Consider the following 21,819-nt stretch of genomic DNA (forward strand, 5'->3'; position numbering starts at 1 on the left):
TGTGTGTATTGGCCAACTGTATTTCTATCTGGTTTAGAGGTTGTAGTGCCTTGGATAAGAAGTCTGTGCAGAGGGTGGTGAGGGCAGCAGAGAAGATAATTGGGATTTCACTTCCTCTCATTCAGGAGATAGTGCATACATGCTGTCTGTCCAGAGCCCAAAATACTGTTAGTGATCCCTTCCACCCCCATCATGGCTTGTTTTCCTTGTTACCCTCTGGGAAAAGGTTCCGCTGCATTTGATGTAGAACAGCTAGATTAGATAATAGTATTGTTCCCTGGGCTATTAGACTCCTGAACTCTTAATAACCCCTTCTCACTCCATGGGTACACATGCTGTGTGTAAGACTGATATTTATTAGGGATAATGATTAGGGGAGTGGAATAGGTAAAGAATGTATATACATATTATAGTAATTAGGGTATTTTTATTTTATTGCCGAGCCAATTGTAACAAAATATCATTTTAATGTACACTTTGGTGTATAGTGAAATGACAATAAAAGTTGTTCTGTTCTGTTCTGTTCTGTTCTGTTCTGTTCTGACTGGCAGATTTTTTGTCTCCTCTCTTCATAATCCAGAATAGCTTGATGTCCTCCTGATAAATTGGACTGTGACTCCCACAATAACTCAGTTTACAGTAATTGAACTCTAATATATGTAGAGAGCAAGGTTGGGAAAAGATGATTCAGACTATACACCTAGAGATAAGGGAAGGCCTAGCTTTGATTCTTAGATTCTGTGGAAGACTAGAAATTTGATTGGTTTGTTAGCCTAGCATAGGGATGCATTATATCTGTCAGCTCAAGGGCTGCACTAAACTTAGTGTGGAAGATAAAGACTGATACTCTAACATGAGGTGGAGGCAAGGCCTATTTTTGCAGAAGATTCAGGAGTTTTATGGAGTGAAATAGGTGCCTTAATCAACTGCAACTCCTGCCAAAGCAAAGAAAGAGGTCAATAATTGGCTCTGCCCATCGTAGGGCAGCCACAACTTTTTTTTTTTGGTACCCCTGGCCTATCAGCTATAGCCATTTGTAAAATTCTTTTGAGCCATTCTTCTTTGAAGTTTTTTTTTATTACTATTATACCAAACCAACAGGAAAACAAAGAGGAACAGAAAAGAGTCCTAAAAATTATACCCTAAAAAAATCATTCCAAAATATTTTATCAGGTTCCTCAGAAGTCCTGTTCCTTGCCCTTCACTGAAAAAAGACCATTCAAAAGTTGATTTCGACCATCTTAAATAAGCATCTCTTTTCATTCTACTAGTAAAGTTGGAGTGAGTTGAAGAGAGATTGTTATATCATTACAGTGAAAGTGTTTTGATTTCACCTTTTTGTTTGCTCAGACAGCTAATTTGTGCTTTATTAACTTAATTTGAATGAAAAGCTTTCAGGTTTTTGTCACCTATATTTTATTTCTGATTTCTCTTTCAGGTGCTAGATGGTCTTTTAGCTCAACATGGTACAGTAGAGAATGTGGAACAAGGTAAACACATTTCCTATTGCTTTCTGTTTCTTTCTGTAACATAATTTAAAGTGCTTTGTTAACATTAAACATTCCTTAGAGACCAGTATATGTATTGAATATCTGCTTTATAGTACTTGAAGATAATAGGCTTACCATGGACCTTGTGCTGTTCAAGAACATTTTTAGTGGCATATAACTACCTACACATTAACAAGAAGATTGTCTTGAAGCTCTTGGACTACTTATTTACCCAAGCGTAACCACTGAAAGAAAGAAGTTTAGGGCCACTTCCTGTGTGGTTCGTATATGTCCTAACAGTCAGGAACCACGCTGAGACGAGGAATATTACTGCTACATTAGACAGAAAATCCTAACAAACTGAAGAAGCGTGGGAAAACCCAGACAGATAAACCCCAAAAGTCAAGGCGGTCTGTTCTGTGTCTCTTTGAATGGCTGCTCAACTCCTCACTACTATGCATGCGTTTTCCCCCCTGGATAGGGGCCCCCTCCTGCTCACCATCATTGCTCATGACAGTATATCTTTAACCAGGTCAGTTAAAGACTTATTTGCTGTGTGACTGCAACAAGACAAACTTTGTTAGTTTTAATTGCGGTTTGGTTCATTTTGTTATTGAGGTTTAGTATGCTGTGTAAACTTCAAAAATGAGTTAATTCAAGCGTCTTGTGTGACTCCAGGTATAATATATCACAGTAGGAGAAATTCTTAATATCATAATGTATGAAGACATGGCTGCTTCTGTGTGGACCCTTGAAAATATCTGATTACAGTGGGTTCACAGTAAGTTGTTCCCACGTTTTCAGCTATATGTATCCCAAAAGAACCAGGCCATTTGATATTAGTCTGAAATATGTTGCTTTGTCTTCTCAAGGAGCCAGATATTCCTGTTAGTCTGGGTAGTAAAACTGTGGGCTAAGCAATTTTTAGGTCACTTTATGGAGTTCTGACATTCCCTCTATAAAGAACATCGCGCTCAAATGGGAATCATCTTATAAATGACCATGTACCCAAGATGCTTTGATGACTGATGGATACATACTGAGGTAGCCAAGTTATTTCCACATTTCTGACCTTTCTCTCTGTGATGTCTAAACCAATTAATAATTGTCAGGTGAACATATATGTGCGTCTTAGAGGATGGAAGGGGATTTCTAGCCTGTTAATTCTATTTAGATATTTCAATATGGGTTTGCAGTAACTATAAGAAAAAAAAAGTTTGTTTGAACAGATAATCTACTTGTTCATAGCCATTGGGACTAATTTAGTTTGTCCTGCGTTTGTGTATGTATATGTTTATATTTATTTGCTTCTGTTGAGAATGGACATCGTCTTCTTGTTCTGAAACTTTTTTTTTCTGTTGAAATATAAAAAGGTTTCTTGGGGCTTAAGTTGGGCTGGATGGAGATTTTCAGCATGATTGTTGCTTGCTATGATTTCTTAAAACTTAAAATGTTGTCAAATTAGATGAGTTGTTTTATTACAGATTGCTTCTTTCTTGCTATTCAGCAAATCCTAGGCCAATAAACACGGTATCTTGTTACGGAAATCATTGCTAACGCGTTGTATTCTGAGCCTGCATATTTCATCTGTTAATGTAGTGTAGCAAGATACTCAAAGTTACTTTTTATTTAAACTATCTTATTAAACCAAACAGTGACTGATGAAGGTGCTAGTCCAGAGGATTATTTAGACCATGAGAACAATGGAAACCAGCTGATTCTCAGGCTGTGTGCAGATGGAGTCACTTCATCTTGGATACAGATTGTGGCATGCCACTCTATAAAAATGAAAATGTGGAATGCTTAGATACCAAACCTCAGTCCAATTTGAATTCGCCATGCTTTGCCACATGAACTCAATAAATGATAATAGACTGATAATGTATTCTAATTTTGTTCTGTTCACATGAATTTAGTCATAAATTTCATCCAGTTTCAGCATTTATTTGCAGCTTTTTAAAAAGATCCACACATGAAAATTCCATTTTTGTACCCTATATAAAACATTCTTCTACGCAACTTTCTCTAATAAATATATTTTAAAGCAACGAACTAGGAATTGCATCTCTAAAGCTGAAGAACTATACAACCTATAGAAGGATAGATATCTAAGCTGCCTATTTAGAGCCAGTTTGATGTAGTGGTTAAAGCATCAGACTAGAAACTAGGAGATCGTGAGTTCTTATCCCGCCTTAGGCACGAAGCCAACTGGGTGACCTTGGGCCAGCCACATTCTCTCTCAGCCCTAGGAAGGAGGCAATGGCAAACCACTTCTGAAATCTTGCCAAAAAAACTGCAGGCACTTATCCAGGCAGTCACCAGGAATCAACATTGACTTGAAGGCAGCAATCATCATCATCATCATCATCATCATCACCATCATCATCTGCTTATTAATTTGAGATGTGCAGACTAAGCTAGTTTGCTTTAAAAAGTTGGCCAAACTAACATGTGCCCTGTTCCAGCTTTGTTGGGTTGAAGTGGCTTAAAGTCTACACAATATGTATTTTGTTACTTAGCTGCTACTGGATGAGTTTGTACAAGATTTTACAAAAGCATTTTTTGTCTTGATGATATTTAATAAAATATATTTTTCTGAGATTTTCCCAGGTTACTACACATGTGTGTTTGTTTTGTTTTTGTTTCTTAGTTAACACAGAATCAGAGACAGCAGTTGTCAACGTTACATATGCAACAAAAGAAGAAGCAAAAGTGTAAGTGGCTGTAACAGTTTCAGTTGCATTTTCTACTTCTCCTGGTCTTTTCCATTTTACTTTTTCTCTCCTGGCAAGCCCTCTTGATTTTTCTTTCTACATTTACAAGTCTAATAAGTGTCACAGAATGTCCTTATTGCTGCTATGCCATGAACTCCAATTTGCTGCTGTCTTAGTTTTCTGCTGAGTAGTTGAGTTAGAGCTGATACTAATCAGCTAATGGTGTCTCTGAATCTGAGAGCATTTCAGAATAAATACATAAGATTGGAATGCCCTGTATGAGATGTTAAATACTTCTTAAAGCACTTCTTGAAGAAGGGAGTTCTGCACCAAGGAAAGGACTGCCAGGTACCCTCCCATACGTGTCCTTAGGACAATACCAGGCAACCTTCGTTTGTGGCCTATATAAAATCATAAAACCAGAAAGATCTGTTCAGGCCATCTTATCTAACTCCCTGCTCAGTGCAGGAATCCCAGTTAAAGTATCCTGACAGGTTACTGTCTAGCCTCCAGTTCAGCACATCCAATGAAAGGGAGCCTGCCACCTTTCTAAGCAATTGATTCCACTGTTAAATTGCTCTTACTGCTAGGGTTTTTTCCTGATATTCAGTTGGAAGCTACTTTCTTGGAACTTAAATCCATTCTTCTGGATCCTGCACTTTAGAATAATAGAGAACAGGTCTTGACCTTTTTCTGAGTGGCATTGTTCCAGCTTTCTAAAGAATGCCATCATATACCCTCAGTCTTCTTTTCTCACAGCTAAGCTTTCCCAGTTTCTTCCATCTCTCTTCGTAGGACTTTGATTCTAATCCCTGATCATCTTCATCGTCCTTCCTGGAGTCTGTCCAGTTTGTCTGAAACTTTCCATCATAGTTCTGATTTATCTGATAAACCTTCAGCTTCTCTCATTCAACTGAAATGAGATCTCATTTCGTATGCTGCAACTTATCTTCTAAGTATACTTAGAATTATGCTAAAAGTTCCACTGAAACCAATGGAGCAAGCTGTTTATTTAGCATACCATTGTATCTGCCATGAGGTCCCAGTGGTTTATAATCATAAATCAATAATTAAAAGATCCATGGTAAGATTATCAACAATTGATTAAGTGATATCGAAATAATAATAATAAATTAATATCATAAAACAAACAATATAATAATACTGATGGAACAATCATAATAAATGATACTTGATGTCATCAGCATATTAATTAATAAATGCTCCCTGGAAGAACTCCATCTTAACTGCCTTCCAGAAAGTAGTAACAGGTACAGCAAACTCTGCTTTTAAGGCCTGGCTGATCCATAAGGTTGAGTCTGTAACTGAAAAGCAAGGCTTCACTGGCTTCTCCCCTCCTCAGTTCACAAAAATGAGGTACAGCCAAAGGCTTTCCCCAAACAAATACACTGAACAGGTTGATTCTGGTTGGAAAAGGCAGTCCTGCAGTAAACCAGATCTTGAATGGAATCTTTAAAACCAGAACTTGAATTGCGCCCAGTAACTTAGGGGCAACCAGTATGAGGCACAAGTGTAATATGCTGCTAGTAACCAGTACCTGCCAGTAAACAAGCCACTATATTTTGTACCAACTGCATCTTCAAGGTGGTCTTCAAAGGTAGCCCCATGTAGAGCATATTGCAGTAATCCAGCTATGCAGTAATGAGGGCATGACCTACTTCAGAGTCCTCATGCTCCAGGTATGGCTGCTACTAGTGTACCAGCCAAAGCCTTCACCTGCCCATCCAGCAGTGTCCATGAATCTAGAAGAATCTTAAAGTCATGGACCTCCTCCCTTAGGGCTTTCCCCTCAAGAGACTACACTGGTGTTGACCAAGAATCTCAATGAACAAACAGTAATGCTGTCTTGGTTGGATTCAATTTCAGACCATTTCATTATATCCAGAGCCTGCAGCATCCAGACATCAGGACAAGGCTTCCATAGTAACACTTGTATGGTCCAGGGTGGCTATGCATAAGTAGGTATCATCAATATACTGCTGATAACACACTCCAGTGGCTTCTAGTGAAATTAAACAATGGAGGAAAGATCTAAGCTCTGTGGCACCCCACAAGTCAGGGGCCACTGAGTTGACCTCTCTTCCCCTATAACCACTGATTGGAACAACCCATTGTAAGACAGTGCCTCCAGTACCCAACCTTTGCATGCAATCCAGAAAGATATGGTGGTTGATGATATCAAAGGCTGTTGAGAGATCTAGTAACGCCAGAACGGGTACTCCATCCCCATCCAGTTCCTGACACATATAATTCACCAGCACGAATGGTGCCATTTCCATTCCATGCACTTTGAATCTAGATAATCGGCCTCTTCTAGGGTACTCTGTAACTGAATTTCCATCACTCTTGCAATACTCTTCCCCAAAAGGTGAAGGTTGGAGACTGGACAATACAGTAGTTGTAGAATTTGGCTGGATCAAAGGAAGGCCTCTTGAGGAGGAGGCAAGGCTGCAGACAATACCCCTTCTTCAGAGTGGCATTGACAGACTCCAGCTCCTGCCTTTAATGCTGCCACCTGCACCCTGAAGGAACTAGGAGCAGTGTGGAATTAGTGTCCAGATTGTAGAAGTTAGAGATTCATCAGAGGCCAAAAGGAATCCCAGCTGGTATGGCAAGATGCCTCCCCAGACACCGCTCTAAACCCTGTCCATGAAGAGTCAAGAATCTGAAGAACTTTTTGGAGTGCAAAATGGTCACAGTAGCCAGGCAAGTGTTCTGTATGCCTAAGGTATAGGCCCAAACTTATCTCATACCCATGCTCAGTCATTCAACTTTTTATCTTTTTTGCTCCAGGCATCACTTTGCCACTTTGTTTCAGTAAACCAAGGGGAAACAAAGATTGACAGAGAGAGGCTGCCCACCAGAAATCACATCAAGACCATGGGTCACCTCCTGTTGTCAACAGCTTACCAGCAATCAGTGGAACTATCTACCAGATAGATGGAAAATTCCCTAAGTATTAACTGGAATCCATCCAGAGCTATGAAGCACTTGGGGTGGACCATCCTAATTGATCTGTTACCCCGCAGAGGTCCCAGGTAACAGTCAGTTTCATATGACATAGAGATAATCTCACCATGGTAGAGAGCTAGCCCTCCATATCCAGATCATCACACAGTTCTTTAGAGGCAAAGATGAGATCCATTTTGTAAACCACCCAGAGTCCCCCGATGGGAGGAGATGGGCGGGGACAAATTGGATAAATCAATCAATCAATCAATCAGAGATTGCTGGGATGAGCCCATGGTTGCCATGGAGGTCATGAAATCCCGAGCCTACCAGACTGAAACTCAAGACCATGAAAATTAAAGTCCCTTGACACAGAGAATTGGGGGATTCCAACACCAGCCCTGATATTAGATATAGCACCTTGGGCACCTGGGCAGCCAGTATATCAATAAGATCCTCATCTTGTTCCTACAGCCCACCATAACAGAGAGATACTCACATCCTATCACTGCAAGAGCAGAGTGCCTTATTGCAGGCAAGATTTCTCTATAAATCACACGCCCCCACCCCCATCCCTCAGCTTTGCCATCAAGGCTACCATAGGACATGAAGCCCAGAAAGGCAGATCTCAGAGTGTTAACAGTAGTTGACCTAGTCCAACCAGGTTTCAGTAATATAAGTCCACCCACTCATCAACTATTAAGTCATGGATAAACAAACTCTTATTACAGACTGACCTGGCATTTACCATCAGCAATTTGAGGCCAAGATCTCCAATGATCTGATTTGACAACCAGGACTTGGGTTCGGGGCCATCAGGCCAGAAGTGGAGATCAACACCAAATTATCAATTCCTCTCCACCAGGAATAGCACACCCAATGCCCGCTGCCTCATCTCCCTCAGTCCACCACAACTGGCATCAGCCTGGCAGCCTCAGTGTGAAATCCGTCCCCTGACATTGCATTCCCAAGGAAAAAAAGCCCTCTCACAATCTCACCAATCAACTGGGTGGCCAACAATCTGGTGATCTGTCATACTGTTTGTTCCTTCCTCACTCATCCTTTCACATATCCTCTCCTTCATTCTGTGTGAAAGGTGAAAGGTCCTCTGTGCAAGCACCGAGTCATGTCTGACCCTTTGGGGGGACGCCGCTTTTGCAAAGTTTTCTTGGCAGACTATAGTGGGGTGGTTTGCCATTGCCTTCCCCAGTCGTCACCTTCCCCAGTCACCTTCCCCAGCAAGCTGGGTCCTCATTTTACCAACCTCGGAAGGATGGAGGGCTGAGTCGACCTGAGCTGGCTACCCGAGAGAGAATCCAGTTTCCGCTGGGATTGAACTTGAGTTGTGGGGAAAGTTTTGGCTGCAATGCTGCCACCTACCACTCTGCACCACACGAGGCTCTCTCCTTCATTCTAGTACCCAAAAAATAACAGCATTAGGCAAGCCCAAACCATAGCAGCCTCTCACAGGGCCTACCACTCAAGGGCCCCATACCTGGCCTACATTTTTAGACTAGGTTAGACATCCCTTGGACTTTTAGGAAGCCAAACAAACATAAATTCCAACTTGCACCCTTTCAGCTGCTCCTCCACAGTTGATACAACTAACTTTGGGGTGCTAGTGTTACTGGTGGCTCCCAGCCAGGTGTGAATCAAAGCCTCACATTTTGGGCCTTCATGGTCAGATCCAGCCCCCACTCAGCTGCTAGACTGACCTCTGATGCCAACTCTAACCTTAGCTCCAGCCAAGCGGAGCAATGGCAGCTACCATATTGCATCCTGTCATTGCAGCCTCCATTGCCATTCTACAATAGCATAGCTCACGTGTCAGCTCCTGGACTCCATTGATTTTGCCACCACACCAGAGAGCTGACTCAACTGGCAGTCGGCCTTTTTAACAACCAGCAGACAAGTTGACCTTCCAAGTTAGTAAATCCCTCAGAGAAAAAACTCTTCCACCATTTCTTCAGAGCTTTCAAAACACTCCACCAACACGTGCCATTCATTTCCACAATCACTTCAGCCATTGCTTGTTTATAACATATCTCTAAATCCACTATTTCTTCAAATCATTATCCCCTACCACGTAACCTACAACACATCCTAAAATAACCCATCTCTTATAATTAAAAATCAGTAACCCAACCAGCTGCCATTAAAAAAATTTTTTTCAGTACATAGTTATTCAATTGTGCTTAATGATAACTAACGTAGTTAGATGTAAGCCAAAAATTATTTCTGATGATTCCTAATAATTCTTGGCATATGTTTGTTTTCATAAAATACAAGCAATCATTTCACATAGTACCTGTCCAGTAACACAGTATTGCTGAATCACAAGTGCCACTCAGGCGTTAATAAAATATAGGTGGTTAATCTGTGCTTTATAAAAATATATAAACAGGTTTAAGGTAACTTTATGGAAAACCACTTAGCATGATTCAGGGGAAGAGACTGATTAATTATGTAATAAATCTAACTACTCCAGTGATTTGACAACCAGGACACAGGTTCAAGGACAGCAGGTGTGTAGAACCACTTATCCTGTGTCATTCTCTGCCTTCTGATCAAGACATATTATTTATATTTTTATTATTAATAATAACCTGTATCAGGAGCAATATATAGTAAAATATCAACTATTTTTATTAGAAGTTTTATTTTCTAGGCAGAAAGTTCTTTTTGAAATGCAATACATATCCCTGCCCCTTCTGCTTTACAAAGAGATCTATCACCAAATCACTCACCTAGATACGTCACTGCATTTTCAGCATGTATGTAATGTCTTAAAAGAGCTAAACTGCAGTCCCTATTCTTGATTTCAGAATTAAAGGATTTTGATTCATGTATCCTTAAAAACAGGTGACAGAAGAATCTTTGTTTTGCCAGTGAAGTGAAAGTCTTTGAGCCAAACTGCTGAAGATAGTCTGAAACAATACCAGATTTTACCCATTTTAAGACAGGGCTGGACAACTGCCATCCAGTATAAAGACTGGATCTTGCTTCCTGCCTGGGGATACAGAGTGATGTTGGGGTGGGACTTAAGGCAACAAGACTTGGTTTGTCTCCTGGCCCCTTCCCTACTTTCATTCTCTGTGCAAGATCAACAGAGAGATGCAGAGATGTCACTGCTTATTTATTTATTAAAGTTACAAGGCCTTCCAACCCTATAACAACTCTAGACAGCCTACAATAAAAACACCAATAAAATACAGATAATGCAAATAAGGAATCCCAAATGTCTGGAAAAAAACAACCATCCTAACAGCAGCAGCAGCAGCAGCAGCAAGAAATACAGAGGACCCATCACTCATTCAACCCAAGGTCTAGGGGAAGGGCCAAGTTTTCAACGCTCTTTTAAACACAAGTCAGTGTGGGAACCAGATAAGTGCCAGGATGGATGGTATTCCAAGGGGCAGATGCTGCAATAGAGAAGGCATTTGCCGTTGGACATAGTATGAAGTGGGGAGTCTGCACTACCTGCATTGTCCTGCATGAACCACTTGAGCAAAGTGTGGAATGAATGAAACATAGATGCCCCTTGGTGATAGACCAACTAGAATGCCTGCAAAGGCAGCCATGCTTGATCTCAGCCATCTTGTATCTTGCCCTGTAAGGTAAGTGCTCCATTTGAATGGTGAGAGGCATGGAGTTGGGGAAATGGAGTCTCATTCAAGTCTCTGTGGTCCAGACCAAGCTTGCAGGCAGTAGGTTTCATGTCCCTTCTTCAAGGGATTGGGCATGCCCAATCTAGCTGTGACACTTTCTTCTATATGTGACAATTTTGTAACCTTCAAAACACATGGCAGCCAAATTATTATCTAACACAGGGTTAAAATTTTAAGTATCAAAATGGCCATGTAAATAGAAAATATTGGCTCCTGACAGATACCTACTTTTGCAATCATGTGCTCACTTGTACAATGACTACAGAGCCTGAGATAATTTGGGTTTTTGTTCTGATTTTGGATGTTCAATATTTCAAAATCCATCTTGGGTTTATCATGGTATTAGTGACTTCCAAAAGGTGAAATCAACCATTAGGATTGATATATGCATCCATCCAACATTAGGAATGTCATATTTATTTATTTATTAAATTTAGCCACCGCCCATCTCCCCCCAAAGGGGGGACTCTAGGTGGTTTACAACAAAGATAAAAGCATTAAAATGCCATAAATAAATATAAATATTATATTAAGCATAAATACAATATGAAATCCAGATGACGATAATAGTTGAAATATCATTCACGTGTATCTAAAGGGGCCATTTTAGGGCGCTAACCATCTCCAGGTGTGATTACTTCCCTTCCTGCCCCCGGTGAGGTGGCAGAACCAGGTCAATTGTTTTTGGAAGGCTACAAGAGATGGAATCTCTGGGGGAAGGATGTTCCAGAGGGCGGGAGCCACTGCGGAGAAGGCCCGCTTCCTGGACCCCACCAGATGGAATTCTCTTACAGACAGGATCCGTAACATGCCCTCTCTGCATGACCGGGTGGGACGGGTTGATACAATGGGGATGAGACGGTCCCTCAGGTACCCTGGACCCATGTAAGCACGTTCAAATAAAGCATGGGAACTGCCAAATAGGAAACCAGGAATGTTATTGGCATGCTTTTCTTTCAGACTAACATTCCCATAATTATTTGTGACAGATGGGAGGATGGGGATTGTGGGCCAACACATGTGGATTCCTCCATGTTAGGGAAGGTTGTTAGAGAGGCTGGTGTGATGTCAAAGCAAAAACATTGCTTGTAATAATTCTTTTTCCGACCCTTTCCTTTGTATTTCTAGAGCAATTGAGAAGCTTAGTGGTCACCAGTTTGAGAACTATTCCTTCAAGATTTCCTACATCCCAGACGACGAGGTGAGCTCCCCTCAGCCCCCTCAGCGATCCCGGCGTGGGGGCCACTCTTCCAGGGAGCAGGGCCCCTCCCCTGGGGGCTCCTCGCAGCCCAAACAGCTCGATTTCCCACTACGGATCCTGGTCCCCACGCAATTTGTTGGTGCGATCATAGGAAAGGAGGGCTTGACCATAAAGAACCTTACTAAGCAAACCCAGTCCAAGTAAGTATCACAGATGGTTTAATTTCCTTCCATAGGGGCTTTGTTTGTAGCCTTCATGTCCCTAGCTTGTGATCTTTGGACTGAATGCTGAGCTGTGAGCTCGTATGTGCATTATGTGGCAAAAGCTCTTTGTCTTGTGTAAAAGCCTGTTAACTCACTGTTGATGTGTTTTGTACAAATTCTTAGGAAAGTTCTAACAGTTACTGCAGTTCTATTAATGTTTATCCTGTCAACTTCACTCACCTTGTTTTTCAAAATTATGAACAGGTTCTACTCACCTGTTCCGTGATATTACTGTAACCCGGCATGTTTTCCCCATTCCAGATACTTTTTTTGCTCCTTTTTCAGCCACCTCTAGGCGATTTCTACTATTCAAAAAGAAATATTTTCAGCCAATTGAGGAGATTAAAAATAGTTTCTCATCTTGTCATAAATTATATAAATTATTGTGGAATTACTATGTGATCTTTCATTTCTGTGTTAGCTCTTTAATTAAGTCTAATAATTTCCTCAGTGATCTGTTGCATTGGAGGCAGTGCAAATAGGAGACATGATGCTAGATCTTTGGTGTTACTTTTTTATTTGTATTTAAGTATTAATTGTGTATATTTAACTCCATAACCACTAGAGGCATCTGGCATTATGATGTTTGGTATGTCATTGAAGGCAAATTGTATGTCAACCTGCATGAAATAAGAATGCCATTTATTTACTTAATATTTCTAGGCCACCCTTAAAGGAAAACCTTTCCAAGGCCATCTCACCTCCTGGAGAGGAGCAAGGAGGAATTGCTATCGCTGTATTCTCTGATGCTTGATACCTTAGATTGAATTGGTTATGCATGTAGTACTATGTATCTATGCATGTATATTAGAGCTGAAATTTTAAATGATTCTCTTAGGTAATTATTTTCCTCAAAAATACTGTGAATGATACTTTAGCTAAACAGTATATATGACTTTTTATTCATTTTCTGTTGTTTTCACTATTTCCCAAAAGGAATCTGTGAGTAGACTGCAGGATTGTGCCTATTCTCCCCCTTTTGACATTTATTCCACTTCTGGAATAAATGTAATGCTTTTGATAAAATGTTTGCATAGTGCCAATGTAACATGAAGGTCTAGTGTTTGCAGAGCCAGACTATATGATGATACCTAGAAATGCTTGAGCGTACAGGTATTGGACCATATATCTTTAGGCCTCATGCAAGTGGCTGCATCCAATCTATGGTAAATCTAGTAGAGTACTATAAATGCATGGTGGATGGACGATATGTTTCGGTCCATTCCTTTAGTACACAGCCTCAACACAGCTACTCTGTCAGCCAAAGTCCATCAGAGATGATCTGTTTAGAAGGCTAGGTGCTCTTGGAGGTGATTGCAAATTCAAAGATTTCTGCCTCTCCCTTTCTGTCTTCCTTACTCTTTCTTTGTAACCTTCCTTTGTTCTCTTGCTGAGGGAGAGATGGATCATTCTTGCCAGAAGACTTCATTGAGTCCTTGGAGAGGGCTTTTGAAAGACCTAAAAACAGAATGAATTCCAAGGACCAGCATTTGTCCACAGCTGTTCTACAACTCTGAGAGCTTAATGAAAATGAGTTCTATTCCCATTTTTTCACATATTCACATTATCTAAGTTAAACTTTCAAGCTGTTGCTCTTATCTTACCAGTCCATAAGTAAGGACACCACAGGATATTGGACTAGTCACTTTTATAGACATCTCAACTTTTTTCTCTATCAATATTGGGCTCTTCTCTATGAAATTTCCAACACTAGGTACTAATGAAGGCCAACTCAGAAAAGACTGAATGACATTTTCCATTGCTCAGTGTGACAGTTTCATATCAGTTTGTTCTGATGCAGAGCCACATAGTTGGGCCTGTTTCCTTAAGGTCTTCATTGGCGGAGGTGCATGGCAGTGCAAAGAAGAACTGCCTAAACTATACGATGGGTTATTGGCCATAGACAATGTATCTTGGCCATGGGAAACAGTCATTTCCACATTTTTACATGCATTAGCCACCCCCTCACAAGCCTTACAAGATCTTCCTTTTTTTTTTCTGTAAGGTCACTTACAATCCAGAATTAATATTAATGCTTGACTTTTCAGTACATGTAAATTGTGTTAATGTCATAAAATTATGTATTCTTAAACATTCTTAAGGCCAGTAAATGCATATGATGGCCACCCACACATTTGACTCTCAAGAAGGACAAAAGACCTTTGGTGTGCTTGTGACATGGCTAGTCTTGAATTAAAGTACAGAGGAGATATCTAACTCTTCCCTGATTTCTCTTAAAAGAGGTCCTTTTTATAAGTGATTTCACAAGAAAGGGGAAAATTCTGTTTCAGCTCCTGTAGAGATGGTAAATTTGAGTGTCTCATTCAGACACAAGTATCTGTGCATTCTCTGCTTTTTCTTCATTTATGCTGTGATGTGAGAGGTCCCCTGTGCAAGCACCGAGTCATGACTCACCCTTTGGGGGGATGCCGCTTTCACGGCATTTTCTTGGCAGACTATAGAGCGGGGTGGTTTGCCATTGCCTTCCCCAGTCGTCACCTTCCCCAGCAAGCTGGTACTCATTTTACCAACCTCAGAAGGGTGGAAGGCTGAGTTGACCTGACCCGGCTACCCAGAGAGAATCCAGCTTCCGCTGGGATCGAACTTGGGTCGTGGGGAGAGTTTCAGTTGCAATGCTGCCACCTACCGCTCTGCTCCATTTAAACAAATTCTTTTCCAAGAACTTGAGAAAGGAGCAGGCTTCTATGGACAATGGTGTAAACCATCAAATGCTACTCAAATGTAACAATAATACATGATTTTTCATGAACCAGGAAGTCAAAGAGTCAGAATGAAGGAAGGAACACATCAACTCACATCATTACCAAAGCAATGGTTTTGGAATAACATGTAAACCAGGTCTATTTGATTCCTAAATCATAATACTTTTCTTGGATTAGCCTTGAAGATGAGTTAACAGTTTTGTGTATCCTTGTGATGCTGTTTCTTTTATTTGGCTGTTTTATCAAGGTGTCAACTTAGGCACCTTCCTCTGATCTCTAGCAGATTTCTTTGTGTGCACTCTGTTGCTGCAGGGTAGACATTCATCGGAAAGAGAATGCTGGTGCTGCAGAGAAACCGATAACCATTCATGCCACCCCTGAAGGGTGTTCGGAAGCGTGTCGCATGATACTTGATATTATGCAGAAGGAGGCTGAAGAAACAAAATCGTAAGTAGTTCTAGTGCTGACAGGGAAAGTAGGAAGTGAAACAAGGGTTTTCCTTAAAAATATGCAAGAGGAAGAAGACCTCTAGTACTATAAATAACAAACAACATTTATATGAAACTGATTACCAAAGCTACATACAAAAAACTTTAAGGAATATAGACTTACCTTTTCCGTTCCTGTGCTGTAATCTTACTGGATGGTCTTTGGAAATATTTTACTTAGGCGTAGGAGGAGTAAAGGCATTGAAAAAAAACAAAAAAAATGCAGCCTAAAATTAACCACAAAGGGGAATACAACTTTTGTATAGCATACGCAAAGATTTTGGTTAGCATATGTTTGACAGTTAATAAATTGATGTTTCTTTGCTTATTGGGGAGGATGATCTGGCTTGCCATTCATAATGCTCCATCTATCCTGGAAATTTGTTTGCTATAAAGCATAAGGTTTAAATCCCCAGCATTTTAAATTAAATTATTTTGGAAGCATGAATAGCATAAAACGAGAAACCACTGGCAGTCGGGGTACTCAAGATCCTGAGAAGTCACTATCGGTCAGAGTATATTAGTGTTGGGAAGGATGGCATCTGTATGTGCATGCATTTATAGATGCACACAAATTGAGCAGTGAAGGCTTTCGCCCATGGTAAGCTGAAAAGGCTCTTTTGTGTATCTGTTATACATACAGAGTCCATGGAATGGAAGAGGTCTTGTTGGATCAGAGAACTTCTGGTTGTGTGGAAATTGCCATCAGTGTATCACTGTAAAGCAATTAAATAAAACTGTCTTTGTAATATGTTAACTCTCTCTTCCCTACCCTCATCTTTTTGGCCATTTCTGATTTTAGTACTTTGGCTTCATTGTAGATATTTGAGAAGTCACACATTTTTTTCTTATTCTGCATTTCTAGCACCAGCTGTTTGATTTGATGTACTAATACATGGCTAGAAGTGTATTTATTTATTTATGAAGTTTATACACTGCCTCAATCAATCCAACTGGGCTCTAGGAAGTTTACTATGTATGTAATAAAATGCAATGATTATGATGATGATGATATAACATACAACTATACTAAAAAGTAAAGCTTACATTGATGGCGCTGGAATCGATTCTGAAAGGCTGTCCAGAAAAGCTAGCTCTTTCTGGCTTTCCAGCAGGGCTTAAGAATGGGGGCCCTCCTCATGTTGAAAAGTAAGCTATTCCACAGGAGAGGAACCCCCACAAGAGGGGAACCCCTACAGAAACTGCCCTCCTTCAGTCCCCTGCTGTTGTACCTCCTCATAGGGCAGCTCCTGGCCATGTGAGGCCATCTTCCCCAGGTCTCGCAAGGATACTGCTGTGTGCAACCTGAGGAAGAAAGCCTTGTGCAGCCGGCAGCTGCCTCGCGAAAGGCCAGGCTGGGCATGCTTGGTCAGCAGCAGGAGCAAAAAGACGGTGAAGGTCAGCTAGGGTGGCAGGGACCATGGAGTGGCCGATGCGGGGAGATAGGCAGGTGGGGGGAATTGAAGCACCCCTGTGATCGATCATAAGTGCAGGTAGGCTGCCAAGCACCCAAATTTTGATTATGTGACTGCTGGGGCACTGCAATGGCCATAACTTCAGGCCATAACTTCCCTTTCAGTGCTGCCATAACTTTGAATGGTTGCTGAACAAGTTGTAAGTTGAGACTACCTGTACAATAAACAGAAGAGTTCCACATCAACATTTGTGGGTTGGAGTAAATACCATGAGGTATATCTATAACTCCCTAGAAGAACACATCCCCATTAATTTTTAAGGATTACCTCAGACAACCTCCTGCTTCCCAACAATATGACTTCTCTCTTGCAGTACAATTGCTTATTGATATTATTCTGCTGTTAACTAATTGCAAAATATACAGGGTAGTTTTTGGGAAACAAATTTCTCATTCCTAGGAGTGAAGCTTGACAGTAGGTTTCCCTTCTTTGGTTTACAGTGTTTGGTGGTGATGATGGTGGAATATCCAGCACTGTTTTTTCTAAAATCTAGTAGGAAAAATATTTGGAACTGCATCTCCCTATGTTTCTGTGATCTTCTGTATGTTTTTCACATTCCTCAGGGCTGAAGAGATTCCTCTGAAAATCTTAGCACACAACAGCTTGGTTGGAAGATTGATTGGCAAAGAAGGAAGAAACTTGAAGAAAATTGAGCAAGATACGGGGACCAAGATCACTATTTCTCCGTGAGTACCAGTGAATGTTGCTGCCATCAGGCAAGACCAGCCTTCCCCAACCTAACACCCTGCAGGTACGTTGGACTTTTAACACCCATTCTCCCCATGCAGGACATCAAATGACTGTGTTAGCTGGGGATGATGGGAGCTGTAGTCCAGCACTTTTAGGGGGCACCTGGTTGGAAAAAGCTGGACAGGACTCTTACTTCTTAGCTTGGAACATGGTGCTTTCTATATCCATAGCCTGTTGACCCTCCTTCTAAGCAGAACTGACATACTCTTAGCCTAGTCTTGAGAGAGGAATCTGGATTTCATTGAACCCTTATCTAGAGGCAGAAACATTGTAGTTTTATAGTGCTAATATTTAATTGAGTTGTAAATTTGCATGATGTTTTTAATTCTGTTTATCACCCAAAGTCCTTCTGATAGATGGGCGGCTATATAAATTTGTTTAATAAAAAAAAACTTAAGATACCAGTAAAATACCACATGTGTATGTCGCTGGGAAGAATGAGTGAAAGAGGGAAATATCACTTAAATGAAGGAACATAATAGCACTATAATTCTATAGTTCTAATTTATTTACAAGGATGAGGGCCTGCCTTCCAGCCACCACTGTCTTCCTGCCTTTCTCCCATCTCTGTCTCCATCCACCCACCCACCCACCCACCCATCCATCCATCTGTCTACTTACCTGTCTGTAATGAAGTAGTTAGTAGTGCTAATTAAAATGACTGAAAATAATAAAACTATGGTGGTATTCTTTACGGTGGGAAGTATTTTACAGCAGATGTATGCTAAGTGATTCCCCTTCTTATCACAACAGTTATGTCACTGTTAACTAGTTTGGGGGTATTACAAAGTACATCTATTAAAAAAAGGCCACATCCTCAGTAAGGTGGCAACTTACAGAAGAAGAGTGATTTATTAATACAATAAGCAGGATCCTGAGACTGTCTTTTTGCACATGAAATTTCTCAGGCTTCAGTTCACAAACAACTCTACCATCCAGTGTGATTCAAAGCGTTGCAGTCAGAAATTAAAGTCACCAAAGTCTCCATGCATAAACTGAAGCACTTCATAAAATTACAGGTGGCTTGTGGATTCCAACATTAACTCTTCCATTCACTGTTGCCTTCTGACTAAATAGGTTGTCTTCCAAATCTGTCGGGTTCCACCCACCCAGCAATATAATTTAACTGCTTGGATATTATTTACAAAGATTCATTCTGACTATCCTGCCCTATTGATCATATTTTAAAGTTGGTTATAAATCCTAGGATTAATTTGTGTTGAAAGGATATTCATCTGTTATTTTTGTTCAGTTTGCAGGATTTAACCATTTATAACCCTGAAAGAACCATCACCGTGAAGGGTACTATTGAGGCCTGTACCAATGCTGAAGTAGAGATAATGAACAAACTGCGGGAAGCCTATGAGAATGACGTGGTAGCAATCAATGTAAGTTCCTATCCCAGTGTGCATGTGTTTTCTCCGTCAAAACCAAACAATTTAAAGTCATATCAGAAGTCTAGTAAAGACAGAGGTGAACACCAGAGGCCCCAGAACTTACTTTGCTTAATAAAAAGCCTGTGGCCTAATCTGTTTTCCCTCTCCCTCGGGTTGCTTTGTTTATCCCAGTTTTCCTTGTGTTTCTTTCTAGCAACAAGCCAATCTCATCCCTGGACTTAATCTCAATGCATTGGGCATCTTCTCAACAGGTTTATCCATGCTTCCCTCAGGAGCTGCAGCCCGTAGACCTGCTGTTACTGCTCCCTACAACCCTTTTGCTGTAAGTAGACACACACGTCCACCTGTAGGTATAGCCCTGGAGTCCACAACGTGATTCCCAGGTTGCCAGTAGATATGCAGACCTGTACCTTGAAGACGGCCAAGTTCCCTGCCTCTGGTTGACTTTTTACATATATACTGTATATTTAAAAATGTGAATGTAGCATGCTATATAGCAGAAGTCAGGCTCAGGATCATCTTTGTTTCCAAGAGGACTTCTGCGCTCCAGAAGAGCTCCATAGGCTGTCTTAGAAAATAAAAACGATGGGCAGCTGCACCTCAGTGCTTTATTTGGAAGGGTGCCTATCTGCCCAGAAACCTCTCCTATAAGGAGTCTCAACTGCTCAGGCTGCTTGCTGATATGCTGGCCTTCAGTTCTTCTTCTTAGGAAGTCAGGGTTATATTAGGCTTTTCCACCTTTCTTTGGCTTTGCATATGAACACATTTTAACATTTTATAAAGATAGTATACAACAATTGGAGAGAAACAAGAAGTTTGGTTGCAGCAGCATAGAAGAAAGGCTTTCATAGATGACAGTATTAGAGGCCCATCCCTCGGATTGCTTTCAGTCTAGTGAAGGGGAAGTTTCAAACAAGGATAAAACACCGGTATCCATATTATTTGTTGGGTCATCCTTAGCACCTCTCTTTGGAAACCAAGTATCACTGGGGAATTTGCCTTTTATGGCTGAGTGTCTTCTGAGTGTGGATTTGTTTGTAGAAGAAGGATTGCTGAATACTTGTTTATTTTGCATGAAGCTAATTTTGAAAATAAAACATATAAACTCTTTTTTTATAGCTCTGGCACAACATTTGGGGAAGACATCTATCCTTATTTGGTTATCAGTATGTGATTCCGTGCAAAGAAGTGTGATTTTCATTGTCCATTTCTAGTTCTCATATGCAAAATTCACTGTTCCCTTCTGAATCTTGCACTGGACTTCAAAACACATGCAGGGGATAATCCAGTTGCTCAGTTGTAGAGTAGAGCACATACTTTGTATACGTAAGATTCTAAGGCATTCCCAATGAAAAAGCGATCTCAGACAGATCTTGGAGAGCTACTGCTACCACTGATCTAGATGGGCCAGTGGTCTGATTCAGCATAAGACTGATTCATATGTTATTTAATTTTAAAATTCTTCAATACCAAAGTTCATTAAAAGATTATACAGTGGTTCACAACTATGACAATAATGATCAAAATTACATAGAAAACTCAAATCAGTGAAACAATAAAGCAGTACAAATATGGAATTATAAAAATAAAGCAATACATGAGACAATAGAAGCCATTTAACAGATCTTAACAGGCTATAAAAATCAGAACTACATAATCTTTTGGATGGTTTCAGGAATAAAATAGAAAGGAGATAGTATACAGGGTTCTGGGGATGTTATTGAGGAAGCTTAGCTTGTGATAAAGACCAGTCATGTAAGAAATGAAAAGACTTTTGCAAGATCTCAGATACAAGAGGAATAGATTCTGAGAAGTATTTGGGATTCAGTCCAATATCTCTCCAAAAACTCTCACACACTTTCCTGGTACTTAAACCCTTGGCTTCTGGCCTGTCCCAACTGATTGTCACTTTCTTTCCTGCCGTAGAGCCAAGCAGCGTACCTTTTGGGCCTTAATGGAGCCTCGCTGACTGGCACATATCCCCATCTGCACTCCGTAAGTGCGTTACCCTCTTCTGTCTGGATGCCACCCTTTCATGCACCTTGCTTTGTATCATGCCCGCCTTTTGCTTTGCAGGCTTTTAGGCTGCCTTCAGATGATTCTGCATTGGAGCAGTTTTCTAAATATTGCTTCACTCAGTCCTGTTAGTGAAAGTAACCTAGCTGTGTGATAAAGCCACCAAGCAGATCCTCTCTGTCCTTGCATGTAGTACTCGCTTCACACATTTTGCTAACAGTGCCTACATCAATTACAGTACCTTGTGTCTCAATGGGCGGCTCACCAGTCAAGACCAAGTATAGAAGTGCAGTGGTCGCATAATAGCTTATGGATACAGTTTGCCTCAGGACAATTGCTAGCAAAGCACTATTTATCATGTCTCAGAAGCAGTTTTGCTACTTTGATAATGCTATACCACATAAACATATAAAGCTGCCTTGTACTGTCAGCTATTGGCCTTAATCCAATGTTACCTACTTTAATTGGTAGTGGCTCTCCAAGGTTGCAAAAAAGTTTTACAAGACCCATCTTATCAATGGTTATGGCAGGAATTGAAAGTAGAACTTTATGCACACTCCTACTTGATTATGGCCCATCCCACTATGTGGCAGCTTGGCACTTTCACAGACAGAAGCTTTACCACAACTGAGAGATCAAGAGCTAATTTCTGAGTTTCAGAAAG

General features: G+C 40.7%; 1 protein-coding gene across 3 annotated transcripts in view; it reads left to right on the forward strand.

Annotated features, from left to right (window-relative positions):
- The window catches only part of IGF2BP2 (insulin like growth factor 2 mRNA binding protein 2), an 84,093-nt gene that overhangs the window by 50,928 nt on the left and 11,346 nt on the right, over window positions 1-21,819 (forward strand). For 2 of the 3 annotated variants that reach the window (XM_063306845.1, XM_063306847.1), the window contains exons 4-11: window positions 1,439-1,490; window positions 4,141-4,204; window positions 11,971-12,243; window positions 15,342-15,476; window positions 17,556-17,678; window positions 18,995-19,130; window positions 19,333-19,461; window positions 21,066-21,134. In XM_063306845.1, the coding sequence (XP_063162915.1) occupies window positions 1,439-1,490; window positions 4,141-4,204; window positions 11,971-12,243; window positions 15,342-15,476; window positions 17,556-17,678; window positions 18,995-19,130; window positions 19,333-19,461; window positions 21,066-21,134 (981 nt within the window). The remainder of the gene's footprint in view (window positions 1-1,438; window positions 1,491-4,140; window positions 4,205-11,970; window positions 12,244-15,341; window positions 15,477-17,555; window positions 17,679-18,994; window positions 19,131-19,332; window positions 19,462-21,065; window positions 21,135-21,819) is intronic. The other variant, XM_063306846.1, reaches the window with a different exon arrangement.

This window comes from Candoia aspera, chromosome 6 (assembly GCF_035149785.1).
Source record: "Candoia aspera isolate rCanAsp1 chromosome 6, rCanAsp1.hap2, whole genome shotgun sequence".
In the NCBI taxonomy this organism is placed as follows: domain Eukaryota; kingdom Metazoa; phylum Chordata; class Lepidosauria; order Squamata; family Boidae; genus Candoia; species Candoia aspera.